The sequence below is a fragment of the Sminthopsis crassicaudata genome, chromosome 1 (genome assembly GCF_048593235.1).
Source record: "Sminthopsis crassicaudata isolate SCR6 chromosome 1, ASM4859323v1, whole genome shotgun sequence".
NCBI classification, from domain to species: Eukaryota; Metazoa; Chordata; class Mammalia; order Dasyuromorphia; family Dasyuridae; genus Sminthopsis; species Sminthopsis crassicaudata.
The window spans coordinates 420,158,563-420,176,974 of record NC_133617.1 but is presented as its reverse complement, the minus strand read 5'-3'; the positions used below and the strand labels follow the sequence as shown (position 1 = coordinate 420,176,974).

At 44.1% G+C, this 18,412-nt stretch overlaps 1 protein-coding gene across 2 annotated transcripts; it reads right to left on the bottom strand.

The window, feature by feature from the left end:
• Positions 1 to 68: 68 nt before the first annotated feature.
• On the bottom strand, positions 69 to 18,412 carry NPR2 (natriuretic peptide receptor 2). 2 transcript variants are annotated; one of them, XM_074280333.1, is made up of 23 exons: positions 18,291 to 18,412; positions 16,971 to 17,688; positions 15,906 to 16,111; positions 9,667 to 9,780; positions 9,217 to 9,352; positions 8,363 to 8,457; positions 7,991 to 8,123; positions 7,686 to 7,770; positions 7,043 to 7,163; positions 6,614 to 6,688; positions 6,331 to 6,408; positions 6,035 to 6,139; positions 5,871 to 5,942; positions 3,659 to 3,818; positions 3,273 to 3,428; positions 2,877 to 3,045; positions 2,561 to 2,707; positions 2,178 to 2,301; positions 1,914 to 1,982; positions 1,021 to 1,195; positions 848 to 946; positions 534 to 625; positions 69 to 349 (listed from the first exon to the last, which is right to left on the bottom strand). In XM_074280333.1, exons 2-23 carry the CDS (start codon positions 17,635 to 17,637, stop codon positions 284 to 286), a joined length of 3,144 nt encoding a protein of 1,047 aa, XP_074136434.1. In that variant the 5' UTR covers positions 17,638 to 17,688; positions 18,291 to 18,412; the 3' UTR covers positions 69 to 283. The 2 variants fall into 2 exon arrangements, with proteins under 2 accessions (XP_074136434.1, XP_074136435.1); XM_074280334.1 differs by lacking the exon at positions 7,686 to 7,770 and having other exon boundaries at positions 7,987 to 8,123.

The window sequence follows — 18,412 nt, the reverse complement described above, 5'->3', positions numbered from 1 at the left end:
TGTCCTGAGACACCTATTTGGATAAAGGAGGGAGAGGTGCCGTGAGTTATGATTATAAACCCAAGACTGGTTTTGTCATTTTGTATTTGACCAAAATATTCTGGTTTAGATACAGATATTTACAAGGAAGGAGAATATGTACAAGGCCCAGAGTCAGAAGCCCCAGGGCAAATAATAAGTGCACACACAGTGCTCTGTGATAGTGTCCCATATGGCTAGTGAATAATAAAGATTATGGCCACAGATTCTTGGGGGCTGGCAGGAGAGAGAAAGGTATTTGAGGTCACAGCAGTCCAGATGGTCCTTTTCGCTCTCCCAAGAGCCAGTATGTTCGCATCTTTCCCTTTCCCTGTGATGACAGAAAATCAAAGCACCACCCCCCCAATCCCACCCACATCAGTATCTTGTTCTATTAGTTCCAGTCCCCTTTTTCCCTCTCTCTACTTTCCAGGTACCCCTTTATCTCCTTTCTCCTCACACCATTACCAACCCCTTCCTTCATCCCCTCCTATTACCACCCAGTCCCCAATCACCTTCATCTCCACATCTCCTCTAAGCTCCAGCTGAAAGCAGCCAAACTCATCCAGGGCATCTTTGGTTGTGGATGAGACATGTATTTTCAAGGCTAAGAAGTCAAGAACAGTCAGAGAAGGGCTGACCAAGGTTAGGGATGGGAAATAAGGGAAAGAAATGAAACTGTGGCTCCCTCCCCCGTATCTTCCCATCCACTTGCCACAAACAGGAGGGGAGGGGAAGAGAAGTCTTGCACCAAATGAAGAACCTTGTAGGGTGATTAAAAAAATTTCATAACTCGAGTGCAAAGAGGACCCCTGGGGAAATATCTCACCTTGACCATTGGACTCCATACGTGAGGCAGTATTCACTGTGTCCCCAAACAGGCAATATCGGGGCATTTTTAAGCCAACAACTCCAGCACAGACTGGCCCTATACGGAAGGACAAGTTGGAGAGCTGCTCTAGCCATGTGAGGGTGGGGGTCAGAAGCCGGAGCTAGTCTTACCAGTGTGCACACCAATTCGCAGTCGGAGCTGATCGTGAGGCCGATGCCGAATTCGGAAGGAAGCCACAGCGTCCAACAAGGCCAGGGCCATACGAGCAATCTCGGGGGCGTGGCGCTGACCATTACGCCCAGGCAGGCCAGATACCACCATGTAGGCATCACCAATAGTCTCCACCTATAAGGGAAAATAGCAGGGTCAAGTGAGGAAGCGTACTCTCCATCACTTCCATTTGTGTGATGACTAATATGGAAGGTGATGGGGCAAAGGGGGCAGAGAGAGAATGGAAAGGATAGGAGGAGGCGAAAAGAAAGGGGAATGACTAAGGACCACGGACAGTTTTACTCATCTAGTCCTACTATCTGAGACCCAAAGTGAGGAACTAAAAAAGTTCATCTCACATACTGGAAACTGCCTTCCCCTTGACCATAAGTGAAGTTATATCAATATAAACATATCACGTCTGCAGCTGGGAACTGTGAATGGAGGAAACTAACAAGTTAGAGAAAAGCAGAATCCTAGAAGCTATTGTGGACAAGCACAATTATGGCAGACTGCAGAGAGGAGGCAGAATAACCCAGGGGTACTACAGCTAGAGGCTCTTAGGCTACAGTAAGGATCTATGGAATAAGGATTCAATTTCTGCCAACAGAGGGATTTAAATGAAAAGTTTCTTTTATTCCCCAAATTCCCTTATCAGCCCAAGACCTATAATTGTGGGGATGAGTTTCCAAAGAAAGTATCAAATAAGAGCCTGGGAATACATGTATACAATGTCCCCAGACCCACATTTTGTCACAGGGGCTCATGTTCAGAAGCCCCAGGTAATCTGGTTTCAGGATTTCAGGAAACCAGATTCAGGTTTGGGGGGAGGGGTGCTAACCCTGGTTCCCACCTTGTACACATCAAAGTTGTCAATGATGGCATCGAAGCAGGTGTATAGGTCATTCAGGAGTGTCACCACCTGACATGGGATAGGGAGATTCTGAGATTCAAGTTCCTGACTTCTACAAAGGTTATGACTTTCCCCAAGAGATAGAATCCTGACATCGATAGAAATCTAATATCACTCCCAAATTCCAGTACTCCAAGTCCCCCCCAGAGAGACCCCAATCCTCTCCAAGGCCCCTCTAGCCTCTGGCTTACAAAAATCTCTCACCTGCATAGGGGTGCTCTCTGCTGAAAGGGCTGTGAAGCCCACGATGTCACTGAAGTAAATGGTGACATTGTCAAAGGCCTCAGCCTGTACAGTCTCCCCTCGTTTCAGCTGCTCAGCCACTGAGCTGGGAAGGGTGGAAGGATGAATGTGTGGCAGCAGAAAGCCCTGGAAGCAGGGCTTGAAAGTATGCAGCTCGCTCCCTCTTCCAACAGGAGGGGCACAAGCTCTAACGGGGGGAGGGGGGGAGGAAGGAGCAAGCAGGAAGGGGAGGGTGACCCCGAGGTAGAAGGCTTCCTTGGGAAGGGGGGCCTGGGATAGATTTGTGGATAAGGGGAAAGCGCCACTGAGTTGGAGGGGAGAGAAGGGATTCTCAAGGAGCTCACTGTGGCAGAATCTGGTAGAGGAGGGCCTCAGCCTTGCGCTTCTCCTCCAGATAGGCCTGTGTCCGCTCCTCTACCAACTTCTCCAGATTATTTGCATACTGCTCCATTCGAAGCAAGAGATTATCTAGGATGCTGGTACCACCTTCCCTATGGGAGGAAAGGGCATTTTATTCAGAGAACCTCCCCCCAAAACCACATATAAATACCCCCGTACCTCTCTTTGAGCCTCCACTTAAGTCCTCCTTGCCTGCCCCTCCAAAGCACCCAGGACTCAGCTTCACTCTGGGAAACCCTCCAGCCTCTGACGCCCTCTCACTTGTTGAAACGTCGAATGAAGCCCTTGATTTGTCCGAAGTCTGGTCGTTCAGCTGGATCCTGAGCCCAGCATCTCTCCATCAGCAAAGCTAGCTCCTCACTGAGCTGTGCTCGGTCAATACTTGGCCGAAAGTATGGCTGCTGACCGTTGCGGACCTTTTGGATAATCTCTGAGGGTGGAGAAAGCAAAAGGAGGTGAAGGAGAGCCCAGAAAGTTACAGTGCGCATCCCTGGACTCTGGGTCCATCACCTTCCACTCAGAGGCAGGGAGTTGGGACAGCTAGGAGGCCCTGGGGACAGAGCCCTTAGCCCTTAGCCATGGGCTCAGGAAGACCTGAGATCAAACCTGGCCTCAGACAGTTGTGCAGGAGGGGCAGGCAAGGAGGAGAAGAGTCACCTTTGGGACTGAGGTCCAGGCCCTCTACATAGAAGGGGCCACTTCGAAGTGCAATCTCCTGCAGAATGATCCCAAAGCTGTAAACATCAGCCTTCTGGATACCTACAGTCAGTAGGCGGCTCCCATTTAATAGCTCTGGTGCTGTCCACAACTTCTCTGAAAGTGTAAATGGGCTGATCTGAGCTATGAAATGGGGCAGCACCCAGGTCTTCCCAAAGACTCAAACCCATAACATTTCAACTCACAAATGCCCCAGGAGGAGAAAAATTCCATATCCCGCCCCCTCTTGGAACAACCCATTATTTTCATCCCACCATAATCCAAAAGGAGACAATCACAAGTAAGAGGGAGGGAAAAAAAGGTGACTTTAGGATGGCGGGGCTCACTGGCATAGAGAGCGTGACTGTCATCTGGCTCAGCAGCTGACCGAAAGCTGGCCAGGCCATAGTCAGTGATCTTTAGCACAAACCGGCTGTCCACCACACAATTGGAGGATTTGAGGCTCCCATGAGAAGCAATGATGCTGTTGTGGAGAAAGGTCATGCCCTGCAGGATACAAACCAAGTCACTGGGACCAATAAAGTTAACGGAGAGGTCTGTGACAAATTGTCACACACACACACACACACACACACACACACACACACACACACACACACACACACCTGCCCTTTCCTAATAGAACTATTAGTTTCAATGTATGTTTTAAGGATCTTATATTATAAAAATTAAATGAGCTGATTTTGAAAAACCACCCCTCTGAAGGAACCAAAAAATATATACATTAGTGGGAGAGTCAACTATGCTAAAAATTCTAATCAGTAATTAGCAGATCAGCTGACAGGTCAAAGGGTGCCTGTGATTTGTAGATTAGAAATTAGTCTTTTTGGTGACTGAGAACAGAAGCCAAGTGAGAAAACTCCAGATAAAGTACATGCATGTTAACAGCTCAATACAATAAAAACTATGACTGTTGTTTGTCCTTTATTTCAAAAAGGGGTCATGAAGTGATATCTTGACTTGAGTGTGAATTGAATTTTAGCATGGCACTTGCACAAAGTCACTGCCGCACTCTCTCTTCAAAGTAGCAAAATAAAAGTGAGAATGACCTAGCTTTGGCCCAGAAGGCAGTGAAGGACCTTGGTGTCTTCAATGTCTGACTAAGCTCTAAGTGCTCCACAGTGCTATTTTAGCCACCCAGAGAGCACTTGCAACAAACTGTTCTCATCTGCCCATTCTGTCAGGGGGAGTTTTCACATATTTGGGGCAGATACCCCAACTCTCGGATGGGTTTGGGTCTGTGGGTTACCCTCAACCTCACCCAGGCTGTCTGCCTAGATCTATCATGGTGTGACCACTGTATACGCTATGGTTTCTTGGAGCCACATGTCAAAGTTAGGTGACGGTGAACATCAAAGATGGATCAGAAGCCCTGAAAAGAGCTTGGCAAGCCTCCCAGACACCCCACTATATGACTATTAGAGGCAGGCAGTATCTAGATGCCAGATAAAAGAGATGATGCAACTAGGAACTTGTACCAGATATAAATACTGGCTCATGAGCATGTTAATAATAATTAATAATAACCCACATTTATGCAACATTTTATGGTTAAAAAGCATTTTCCTCACAATAATTCTATGAGATAGGCAGTAAAAGCACAATTTTACAAATGAGGAAATGAAAGGCTAAGTTAACAACTATCCAGGCTGAGATTTGAACCCAAATCTAAATTTAAAATGTAATGCTTTTCCCATGGCCTGCCTAGACTGCCTGGTAATGTTAGAAGATTCAGATGTAAAAGGGAAGATGCTAGATCTACACTCAAACCAAAGAGAAACTAAACCATGGAAAGAAGAGCTCCTGAAACCAGGAGCTACAAAATCTTCTAGCAAAAAGTAAATAAAGGAAGCAACCAGAAGTTATGGCAGCCTCAAGTCACAGAAAAGGCCCAAGTAGCTAGAATTAAAGAGAACTGGAGCCTCATCTAGACAAGTTGGGACAGCAAGAGAGGTATGAACTGAAAATCCACCAAAAATCGCCAGGAATCAAGCCAGCCATACCACCACAATTTTAAAGTACATCTAGACATTCAGAACCCTCTGCTCCATAAACTCTCCCTTTTGTGTTTCTTTTTCCCTAAAAGGTGTAAAAAGCTTCAGGATTCTGCTTGTGAAATAGCAGAGAAGATGTTACAAAGATGGTCAAAAAGAAGGGGTTCAAGTGTCCCTCTGAGATAAGGGTAGCAGTGTAATGGCTGCTCACTTGCCATTTTCAGAGCCATGAGAAGGTTGGGAAGTAGATCCAAACCCAAAGCATTAAACTGTTCCAGTCAGTAGTGAGCAATGCCTAATCCTCCCCTAAATGTGACTCTGCCAATTCTTTCTCAGGTTCTCGCTGGTAAAGAGGAACAAGGAAGGCTGTGATGGCAAGGGCGAGTCAAAGTAACCTCCCTGGGATTGCTATTGTGTCATCTTTCTATTCATTCTCCTTTATCTCCAAAGATTTTCCCTCACCTAGCCCCCCCATATTCAATTCCCAAGAAAAAAGGGACTGAAGAGTAATTTAATTTATCCCCAAAGCAAAAGGAATACTCACCTTCACAAGGTCATTAATAAGTGAATAACGAAACATCCAATCCAAGTTGATGCTATCATTCTCTAGAATGTCCTAGAAGTGACAAAGGATATATCTGTCCCAATTCTGACACTATCACCAAATTCATTGCTTGCACAATCCCAACCTCCCCTTAACACTATCACCTGCAGGCTCCCTCGGGGACAATACTCTGTGACAATGCAGATATTGGGAGGGTCTATGCAGGCTCCAATGAATCGAGTCAAGTGGTTGAACTGAACATCCCTCATCTGGAGGGATTGGGAAGAAAATAACAGGTCAGAGGTATCCAAAGTTACCTAAATTGGTAAAATCTACCTCAACCCTTCTTCCAATTTTAAATCTTCCTTAAATCCTTAATCCCTTCCCCTATCTGCTTCTTTCTGATCTTCAAGTTTCCTCCCACTATCCCCTTTGTCCAGTGTCCCATACCAGGACCTACATGTTTGAGCTCAAACAGGACCTGCCGTGTTAGCTCTATGCGTTTCTTATTCACGTGTTTGATGGCAACAACATTTCCCTGGAGAAAGAGTAGAATGGAGAGAAAGGATTAAGATCCAAGCAAGAAGAAGGAATTTGTGGGGCTTAGGGATGGTGGAGGAGGGACAGGTTCAGGAGCCCAGTTATTACACTGCTGAGCAGGAGGAGGGGGTGAAAAATAGGGTGACCAGAGGGTAAGGGAACATAGGGAATAGGACAAGGGCTGAGAGCAGAAGTTTGTTCACCTTGAAGTGACCGGTGTTGGCAAAGATCTGGTATTTCCCATGGGCTGTCATGAGCGAGCCGTAACTGGATCCCCGCTGGGGTCAAGGGCGACATGGGGGGAAGGAAGGAAAGGAAGGTTGGACAGTAGCTGCAGTACATGGAGCTATCATTACAGGCCAGAGAGCCGAGGCTGGTAGAAAGAGCTCAGAGCCAGGGAAGAACCAGGAAAAGTAAAGTAATGGGGGTGGGAGAGGAGGAATATTTATTAGAGGGGAGCCTGAAAGTTAATCAAATGAGGGTGAAGAACTGGGGAATGGAACTGGAGCTCTCCTTGGGGAAAGAGTAAGGAAGGTAACAAGGAAATATGGCAAGGGAGGAGAATGTAATTGAGGACAGATGAAATTTCAAAGTAGGAGGGAGAGGAAGCCCCAAACCTGCAGCAGTCTCACCAAGGACAGTGTGAGCCTGCTGCCTGCGCCCTTGTGATAACGCTCTGAATTGCCAAACTGCAGTTCCTCCCATCTAATTCGCCACAGCATGCTGGCCAGCTCCTTCTCCAGCATTAGCTTCCTAAAAGGACAGCACACTTCAAGCAGCCCAGCCCAGGTCCACATCATAGATCAGCACTGGGACAAGGGAACAAGGGAGAGACCCTGACCTGGGTAGATCAAAGATTTTAATAATGCAATCACCATATCTTATATATAATATATATATATATATAAGCATGTGTTCTACATAAATTAATTCTACATGAACTGTTCTTCAAACCCAGAGACATGAAATCAGTCCAAAGATTAGGCAAGAGCCCAATCCCAAGAGATTCTAAACACATTATTGATTCTTGGGTTGGTAGATAGGCCACCATATTCAAGATATGCCCCACTAGGGATACCACTTTCAAACACAGGCCAATTTTGGAAAACCTAAGATAGAAAGGAGGCAAGTAAATAAGTGCAATGGATTAGCCTCTGGGATGCTTCCCTGGCTCAGTTTAAGAATTAGGGTTTGCTCCTAAGCCTTTAAAGGAAAATAATGATGGGGTGGGGACAATGTAGTGACAGAGGGCATCATAAAATATCAAGAACTCACCGGAAAATGAGGAAGCTGGAAACACCAAACATTATGAAAGTGATCCCTGTACCCAAAGCCACAATGGCCAGAGTTGAAAGAGGGGCTGTATAGGAAGGAGGAGGATGTGGTCACTTGAGAAGAAGGTATGCAAGGAGATGCCTTAAGAAAGGGCAAGGGTATTCAAAGGGAGGTGTAAAGCTAGGAAAGAAGGCAGGTGGAAGGAGGCAGTCCCAAAATCAAGGATTTGGCAGTTACTTGGGGAAGAAAGGGTCATTTGGGAAAGAAGGGAGGAGGCTGTGCCCCCAGCCCCTGCACACACCCACTTTTATCACAGGACGGGTCATCCAAATCGAAGGCACAAGGGGGATTATCAGAAGGAGGGGCCCCCTTCACCCAGGGGATAGGCTGTCCAGTCCACCAGATCTGCTTCTCAGCTCCAGAGTAATGGGCTGCAGGCTACATGGTAGAGAGCAAGGATCACAGACAGCAACTTCCCATCTTCTTTCATATACAAAACATTTCCTTTCCTTGTAAACTCCCCAAAATAGCCACCACCCCTATCACAAGTTATAACTATGCAAAAAAAAAATTCTACCATTTGTCACTCCAGTACTGCCTTCTGGTCAGGTTCAAGGACTCTAGACCAAACATACACAGCCAAAAAAAAGGACACAGACTGAACACCCCCCCCTCACCTGGAAGTCCCCAGAGTCCAGGTCCCCCATGGCCCAAAGGACAAAGTCTGTTTCACGGTCATTGTTCTTGTCCATTACAACAAGCCCTGTCACACCTGAGATGGGACAGAAAGATGCATTGATGCTCAGGATAGTCTTTGTTGGTTCTCCTGCTCTCATCTTCTTTGCCAACACACTCTTCTCTCGGTTCTCTTCTTATCTTGACACCCCCATGCTTCTACTTCCCATCTACTCCTCTTACTCTATCTAGCAGCCCCTGCTCTCTGATATTTGGTACCCACCCTCTACCACAATCATTACAAGGAACTTGCACTACTGGATAGAGAGACAACCTCAAAGTCAGGAAATCCTAAGTTCAAGTCCGACCTCTGAACACATGCTTTCTGAGTGACTGAACAAATCACTTAACCTCTCTCCCCCAGACAACTCTTTTTAAGAGTCTATCTGGATCTACATTGTCAGGAGTTTCACAAGTTCAATTTTTAAAAAGTATCAGAATCTTAGGGGAAGAGAAGGGAATATTTAGTGTCTACTATATGTCAGGTACTCTGCTAAGTTCCTTACAAATATCTCACTTGACTTATTATTGAAAAGGATCTTAGAGGCCATCTAGTACAATCCTTTCATTTCAGAGATACAGAAACTGAACTCTAGAGAAGTGAAGTGGTTTGCCCAAAGTTATACAGGTAGTAAGTGGCCCACATGATTTGAACTACAATCTTCTAACCCCATACCCTGGGCTAGCTATTTCCATTATATCACTATTTGCTCCAATACTCTAAATTGCCCTTCTAAGGAAAAAAGCACTTTTTAAACTTTATAGTACTACATAAATGTGAGTTATTTATGATTACCCTGGTATCTGCGCCCTTGCATCTTCTTCACTATTCGAAGTCCATCATCCCGGGTACCCCCCTCTTGCAGTGTCTCATTCAAGACCTCAGCGTAGAGCAGAATCCCATCGTAGAAGCAGCCAGCAATGAGGTTCATCTGGGAATGGCAAACTCAGCCCTACTCTCCCCCATACTTTCAAAGACCACCCCCTTTTCTTTCCTCCCCTCTCCAGTCTCCCCCCACTTCCTTTCATCCTTTGTCTCTAGAGGCTCCCAGGAGCCACTTCCAACCTGCAAAGCTTCCCAGTGAAGGGAGAGCAGAATGGTAAGAATTCATAATCTAGATCCATGAATAAGATGACTTTGTATTTAGAATTAAATGAATAGAAATGGAGGGTAAGGGGAGTGGCCTGGGTCAGGAAGGGGCTTCTCTGAGGTATACACACCTCAAATAAGGAAAGAGCTTCTTACCAAGGAGGGAGTCAGCTCCACACCAAAGTCAGTCCGGGCCCTTAGCAGCAAACGATGCTGAAATTCCTGATATTCAGGATTTGGAGGCTCTCGATATGTAATAACTAACACAGTCTATAAACAGGAACAATGGGCCAAATAGGCAAGGACATCAGGACAGATATAAAGATAAGAAAATATCCAATCAGATAGTTTTAATATAAGGTAATATTTTGCTCCAAAAAAAAAAAGGCTAATAAAAATGAAAATTAAGATAACTTGAGGTTTTACTTCACATCATGCAAATAAGAACAAAAAAGTAAACGTTGGGAGATATAGTAGAAAGACCAGAAACACTAATACATTTGTTGATGGAGCTATTCAATTAGTTCAACTATTCTCAAAAATAATTTGTAATATGAATGACGCTGAGTGAAGTGAGCAGACCCAGGATAACATTCTATGCAGTACTGGCAACATTGTGTGAAAACCAATTCTGATTGACTTTAACTTCTCAAAAATACAATGATCCCAGACAACATTCAAAGACTTGTGATGGAAAATGTTATACACATGCAGAGAAAGAACTATGGGATCTGAATGCAGATCAAAGCACACCAAACAATTTTCACCCTCTTTTTGGTTTTTGCTTTTTCATGTTTTTTCCCTTTTATTCTATTTCTTCTTTCAGATAAGAGTAATGTGAAAATATATTTAACATGATTGCACATGTATAATCTGTATCAGATTGCTTGCCATCTTAGAGAGAGGAGAAGAGAGGGAGAGAGAAAAATTTGGAACTCAAAATCTTATAAAAAATAATTATTAAAAACTATCTTTACGAAAAAAAAAACTATCTTTACATGTAATTGGAAAAAAATAAAATGCTACTTGAGAAGAAGATGAAGAAGAAGAAAAAGAAGAGGAGGAGGAGGAGGAAGAGAAATAATCTGTGATTATGTAAAAAAAAATGATTACAGTGTTAATGCCCATAGGCCCACTACCAATTCCACTACTGGCATATATACTAAAATAGTCAAAACTGAAGAGAAAGGTCTGTTACATAATAAAATATTCATAACAGCACTTTTGTGGTAGCAAAGAAATGGAAACAAAGTGGGTACCCACTGACTAGGGTATGACTGAACAAACTGTGATATGTGAATAAAATAGAATACTATTGTACAACAAGAAATGATAAATGAACAATTCAAAGAAAAAAATGAAACATTTGTAAGAGCTGACAATAGTCAATAAGCAGGACCAGAACAGATAATAAAAAAAAAATCTCCCCCTCCCTTCCCTCAAGGAACTTATATATTCTATCAGGGGAGACAGCAAGTACATATACAGGTAGATGCTATAGGGTATTGAAACTTGTAATAAAGATAGTTAAGCAAAAACAACTTATACAATGACCACATCTAACAATGTATATACAATGTTCTGCTCTTATAGTCTATGCTGTCTCTCAAGACATATATGTATAGGTTGATTTTGCTTAATCATTTTTCTTTGTTTCAAGGGAGGGTCCAATTCCCTTTAGTGTCTGTTCTGTTTATGTTCATGTTGTCCCTCTCTACCCCAACAGAATTTACACTTCTTGAAAAATTGTCCAATTTTTGTTTATGTCTCTGGCATAGTACCTAGATGATATATTTGTTGATTAAAAGATTGATAGATAGGGAAGAAAAAGGGTTATATCCAGAAATAACTAATATTAAAAACAAAAGGTATTACTGAATTTTTTTTCAAAAAAAAAAAAAGATCCATATGTGAATAATTCTAGGGATTAGGAGGAAATCCTGCTAGGTAATACTGGTAAGAGGGAAGGAAAGGGATTTAATGGTAAAGGATGAAATAACATGAGGTGTTGAGAGTGAGAACAACACTCCTATAAGGTGTCCAGATAAGAGATCCATCCATGAAGCTCCCCACCCATGCCTATCCCAAAACATTTCTTGTGAGATGTACCTTCTGCATTCTGGCTTGCTTGCTCACATCCTAAAGCCAGATCTATACCTGGAAAGGAATTATTATACACAGGAAATCTCTCTTGCCTTATGGGGACTAGCTTAGTGTTAAGCTCTATTGTTAACTAGTGCTCTGTATCTATTACTCAGATACACTGTCTAGATCCTGACTTCTTATTACCCAAAGTTAGGCTTATTACCCAGAGTCTTAGCTACTCATTTAGTCCCTGATCCTTTTGTTTCTTAGTCTACAAGCCATGGCTACCTGATCTATTGATGTCAATGGATTTTTGACCCTTTGCCTACTTTAGACCCATGGTACTTGCCTGCTTTTCCCTGCTTTGGCTAATCTTCCTAAGTTTGACTTCTAGCCCATCTATCTCATTTATATAATCTGCTTGCTCTGATCCATTCTAAGAAAATACCCAATCCTGACCATCCTCTTCCCCTCTTTTCCTTTCTTCATCCTAGACCTGCTTGGTTCAGTTGCTACCCAAGTATAATAATCAGCCACATGTGTACACAGTCAAATTTGATTCCACAATTTTGGTCATATGAAACTTTACAATCCAAAGGAAAATTCAGCCCTTAGAAATAACCAATCCAAAGTCATGACTAAATAGCTGTGACCTGAACTGTCATACCAACTGTAGACCCACATAAAGCCATGGAGCATTTCTCATGTTGCTCAAAGTTCCCCTTACCCCTTCCCATATCTTCCCAGTCCAGGATGAAAAAGAACAAAAACTCAAAGATGGCACCCTTGAAATATTAGTAAAACATTATCATTTTACCTCTATCCTTTATCTTCTTTCAGATTCAATTAGTTATTCAGTTGTTAACTAGCTTCCAACAATATACTGTGCCTAGATCCCTCTTTTTTCACATCAGTAACCAAAGTCAGAAAAGACAGTCCCATAAGGACAGAGGAAAGAAGGAAAGAAATAACTTCAAAGATATGGCTGAAAATCAATTCAGGACTTAAACTCAGCAGGAGAAGGAACATGTTTCCACATAGGGAGTAGAGAAGATAAAGTGATATCATCCCTGTAAGGACAAAAATTATGGAGTATTTAAAGTTTATGTATGTTGAGAAGAAGGATGAGGGCTGGAAGAACTTTTCTCCAATATTAACTGTGGGACACAGAATTTAAAACTTTGTGAAATTGGATTCTGTATATGGTTTATGAGAAACAAACTCACATTCAGACTTATTAACAGCGACTATTGAATTACTTGTTCTAACAATATATCACTATTTACTTTGTCCTAACTCTATAGCTAGGTAAAAATACACTTTTTTAAAAATCACTTTCAATTGGGATACTAATACAATACTGATCCAATCATTCTGGAGAGCAATTTGGAACTATGCCCAAAGGCTATCAAAATGTGCATAACCTTTGATTCAGCAGTGTCTCCAATGGGTCAGTATTCCAAAGAAATCATAAAAAAAAAAAAAAAAAAAAAAGGAAAAGAACCCACATGGATAAAAGTGTGTGTAGCAGCCCTTTTTGTAATGGCAAGAAACTGGAAACTGAGTGGATGCCTATTAATTGGGGAATGACTGAATAAGTTATGGTATATGAATATAATGGAATATTATTTCTATAAGAAACGATCAGCGGGATGATTTCAGAAAGGCCTGGAAAAAACTTACATGAAGTGATGTTAAGTGAAGTGAGTAGAACTAAGAGAACATTGTACACAGCAACAAGATTATGTGATGATCAACTCTGATAGACCTGGCTCTTTTCAACAATGAGATGATTCAGGCCGATTCCAATAGACTTGTGATGGAGAGAGCCATCTGCATCCAGAAAGAGGATTGTGGGAACTGAATGTGGACCACAGCATAATATTTTCACCTTTTGTTGTTGTTTTTGTTTGATTGCTTTTTTTCATTTTTTTCCCTTTTGATCTGATTTTTTTGTGCAGCATGATAAACGTGGAAATATGTTTAAAAGAAAAAAAAGCTTCCTCTCTTTCAAAATAATAAAAATTAAAAAGCCCTTTCATCCATATTACTTAATTTGTTCCTCACAACAACAGAAGAATACAGATATATTATTTTCACTTTATAGATGTGGGGATCAAGGCTGATATAGATTAAATATCTTGCTCAAGATCACAAACTGGAATAGGACTAAAACCCAGGTATTCTAATTCCTCATCCAGGGCTTTATTCCCCACCCCACACCCCAACAATACCACAGTGACAATTACCCATCTTCCCTGATCCAGAGATAAATTTATTAGACATGTGTCTGATGGGAGAAAGGATAGATTTGGGACAGTTTACCTCATTTGATCCTCATTCATTTAATCATGTGAGATATGTATATCCCCATACTGAACAATGAGAAAATTGAGGCAGAGAGAACTTCAGTAACTTGTTCAGAATCACAAAGCTAGAAAGTGTCTGAGGCAAGAAAAGAAAGTAGGTCTTGGCTTCCAGTCTAGAACTCCATTCACTATGCCACCTCGCTATTACAGATAATCTAACAGTGTCTGGACAGAAATTTGTTTTACATGCCTTTTGCCATTCTCTGAAAAGCATACATCTATACTTTGGTGGCCCGAATCTGGTTTCTTAGTCTTCCTCTTTTCTTCTCATTTCTATTCCATCCAATTCTATGTTCTCTCATATCCTACTTCCTGGCTTGATTTCTTCTTTCTCATGCCCAATTACCATCCATATTGCCATCATTCCTACTTCCCCTACTCTCCAGATCTGTGTGTTCCTCTTGTTTCCAAAGAGCTTCCTTAGGCCCTCTTAGGAGGAATAGAATAAGCCTAAATTCTTCCTTATACCTCAGATTCAAGTTATTGCCTCTTTAACAAAAATGTACCTCTCTCCTTTCTTGCCAGCTTTTGTGTAATTCCTTTAGAATATAAACTCCCAAAGGCAGGAGAGACTTCAAAAGCTTTCATCAACATCACATATAAAAAGAAAAAGAGCTTTACAGAGCAACACAGAGCACATAATGAGCAGAAATGAAATATTTCCAATAGGTAAGGTGGGTGGAGGGAGGGGGAAGAGGGGGGGAAGGCCTGGGTGGGGAGGAGAAACAAGAAGGCAGGTAACTGTCACTTCAGGTCTCCAACTCTAGTTCCTACTCCACCCCCATCCTTCTTACCTGAGGTCCAGTTATAGAGCCACCTATTGGGCATCTTTATTTTGCTATTTTGCTATTATCTTAAAATCAGTATTTTTACAACCAAACTTGTTATCTTCTCTTACAAAACTAGTGCCCCCTAAAAACTTTTCTATTTCTAATGATGGTACTCCAGTTCGCCTCATATTCAAATCCTCAGTATCACCACTGAGTTTCCATCTCTCCACTATTCAATCAATGACCAAGTCCTGGAGATACATCTTTCAAAGTATTATCTTGAATTCATCCCTTCATTTCCATAATAGCTATCATTATCCTTTACAGCTGAGGTTATAGTCTTTCCTAGCTGGTGTCTCTAACTCCAGATCTACCCCCATTGCCACTGAAAGAACAATTTTCCTAAAGATACTTCTGATCATAGCATTCATCTCCTCAAAATGCTCCAATGGATCTTCACTGACTTCAAATAAAGTCCTGATTTAGCCTAGCATTCAAAGCTTTCCATAATCTGACCTTGTTTATCTAACCTGTTTCCCACTGCTCACCAAAATAAGCCCTCTTTGGTCAAGGTCGTCTCTTTATATGCTAAGCTTAGTCTCATCTTTGTATATTTGCTCATGTTGTCCACACATTCCCCAGTTTCCATCCCTGAACCCATTCTATGCTATTCAGATATGACTCACCTTTGAAGCCCAACTTCATCTATGAGGCTTTCTGAGAAGCTCTGCCCAAACAGAATTATGCTTCATTTCAACTTCAAAAGCACTTATTATCTGTGCCAAATGTTTTGGTACAAAATAGCTAACTGTCCAATGTGTACTGTGTTTCCCAATTAGGATATAAGATCTCTAATGACATGGAAAATGCCTTTTCTCTCCTTTATCTCCTCCACAGAAGCCTAACACTGGACTAGGCACAAAGTAAGTATTCACTAAAAATTCTTTGAAAAAGAAAATCAACAATCTCATCATAAACAATAATAACAAGCCAAAGGAAAATAACTTAAAGGAAATAGAACATTTTCATTCTAGAATCCATACTTTAGTTGGGGAAAGCTATAGGGTGGGAGAAGAGGCAATAAATTAAGCAGAAAACACTTCTCCCTCCTCCTCTTTTCCCATGGCTGATAGTCCATCTAATCCACCTCTGGCTCCCATCCATATGTTACCTGAAAGGCCTCCCTGAGGGCCTGGGCCTCCTCCCCTGTGCGATTGTCTTGCCAGGGCCGACCTCGGAGGCGGGTGGGGCTGGCACGGAGACTCTCCCCAAAGACATCCAAATAGAAGAAGACGTAGTCCCCATTGGTTAGGTTTTCTCTCTGAGCCTGAAGCAGGATCTCATGCAGCATCTCCAGGGGGCCACAAATGTATACAACTGAGGGCAGGGATTTTAAAATGGAGTACCCTTAGGAAGGGCAACATTATCTTCAAATTAGCTCTTTCCCCTGGGACTTGAAGGAAGATTTTATTTTTGTTTTTTCTATTTTCCCACAACAGAAAAGTGAGAGCCATTAAAATACTCAGAAAATGCATCCCTTTTCCCAGGAGTGTGCTCCAAGTATCCTGGAGCCATAAGGAACATTTGGCATAAGTCATAGCTTGACCTCCACAGGGAGAGATGTACTCCCTCAAGTTTCTCCTTATCCCCAGTCTCTCTCTCTCACACCCCCACTTTCCCCACTTTCTCCTTCACTTCCTCAGTCCCCCATCCTGTTTTTGATTGGAGCAGGATTGTGAAGAAATGGAAAGCTGGAAATAAACAAGTAATTTAGGGGTCATGAGTTTAGAAACTTTCAATTTAAATCCTAGCTGGCTTTCCCAACTAAAACACACTCAACTTTAACCCAATGTAGTGCATCCTAAGCAAAGGATGTTAGTTTAAAAAAGAACTTACAAAAGGCATAAGGCGTCTGGAAATAGGGGAAGAGTGCCCTTTAGACCATCATATCCAATAACTACAGGATAATTTCATTTCCAACATTCTATGCCTCCCACAATACCCACAAAACCTCATGGAGCCCAATAGCCCCACTCCTCCCTAAAAATGATCCTCCCTCTCACTACAACATGCTATTTCCACATGCTCCTGTTACTTATCTCTTCACAATGTCCCTTAGTATTCCAACCACAATACCCAGAAGCTTTCCCTCACAATCACTTCTCTCCCACACAAAGCCCCCACGGCTCCCGTCTCCAGCCAGACAACCCCAAGCAGAGGCCCAGGCTACACTCACTGCGCCCATTGGTCCGAATGAAGTGTGTGGCCTGCTCAGGACCACCTGGCTCCCGCGTATACACCTGATGCTGCACACTGAGATTGTTGCCTTGCAGGGCCTCAAAGACCCCTTCGATTGTGAAGTAGTGGGGCCGGTCATCGGTGCGGGCATCCAGATACAGCAGAGCAGCCCGGGCGCTCCAGTTGAAGTGCCCATGCAACGACACCACAAACTCGCCCAGTTTGGGGGCAGAGGGCCCGGTGCGGACCAGAGTTCTGTAGTGCTCACTCTTGGCTGCAAAGCCCGAGGCCACAGCACCTGCAGTCAGCAGGGGCAGCCGCCAATGTGAGGCAAACCGTGCCACAGAAGCAGCGGGGTACACACAACCGGGGCCCAGGAGAAGGTCGGGGTCATTGTAGAGCTTCAAGTCCACTGCATTCAGTGGCGCCAGGTACTCCGAGCAGGCCCCATCCATCTCAGAGCTGACAAAGTGCAGGTCCACTGGCAGCGCTCTGCCCAGTGCCTCCATGGCCAGTGTCACAGCAGGGCCCACCCGTGGCCAAGCCCAGGCGTAACTCAAGTTGTGTTCAGGCAGTACCACCGCCAGTGTGAGATTCCGGGGCTCCGGGGGGCGTGCCCCACCCACCAAGGCTGCCAGCATCAACAGGAGTGGGGGCAGCGCCATGAGGAGAAGGCAGCTGCCCCACCGCCTCAGAACTCTGGAGTCCCTTTTGGCCTACAAGGGAAAGACACAAGCCCCAGCCTGAGGCCTCAAGGCACCGGGAGCTAGCTGGAGACCGGAGCTAGGACAGCCTGGGCATAGAAAAGGAAGAGAAATAGGCAGCCAGAGAAAAGGACCAGGAAGGAAAGTAAGGATGGAGTTGGAGAGGAGAGGACCTGAAGCTATGGTAGGAGAGGCGGCCTGGGGCTGGAAGAGGGGGAGGGGGGCCTAAGGAGGAGGGAGGAGCTAAGAGGGGCCTGATGCTGAAGAAAGAGTCTAAGGCTGAGGGAACCCCAGGCACTTAAAACTCCAGCGGGGAAATGGCTCTGGGGCTGAGAGGGGGCATGAGTGCAGGCCAGTGGGGGCCGGGGCCTGGGCCTGGGGGACTGAAGCTGAGGCAGTGAGAGGTACCCAGAAGCGGCCTGGGGGACTGGGGGATCACACTCACAGCTCAAAGGGACCAGAAGAGGGAGAGCGGGGTAGAAGGCGACCAGGAGGAGGCATGAGGGGGTGTCAGCGTTGGGGAGGCTATCAGGCTAGGGAGTGGGAGGGAAGGGAGGAAGGAGAGGCTAAATCTCCCTGGAAAGGCTTCTTCGGAGGCTCCCGCTGGGGCTGACCTAGCGGACCAGGGCGCTGGTCCGGTCGGAGGCTGCGGCCCCACCCGTGTCCCGGCTCCACTCCGTGGCGCTCGGCTTCTCCCGCGTCCCGGCCTGCGCTCGCTGTCGCTTCCTCCCGTCCG

Bases quoted from the DNA above. Each gene is read 5' to 3' on its own strand.
- NPR2 (XM_074280333.1), bottom strand. From the start codon at position 17,637: ATGGCGCTGCCCCCACTCCTGTTGATGCTGGCAGCCTTGGTGGGTGGG. The intron at 947-1,020 runs GTAAGACTAGCT...CCTTCCGTATAG, and splicing joins GCGAATTGGTGTGCACACTG to GGCCAGTCTGTGCTGGAGTT. The intron at 626-847 runs GTGAGATATTTC...TTGACTTCTTAG, and splicing joins TATGGAGTCCAATGGTCAAG to CCTTGAAAATACATGTCTCA.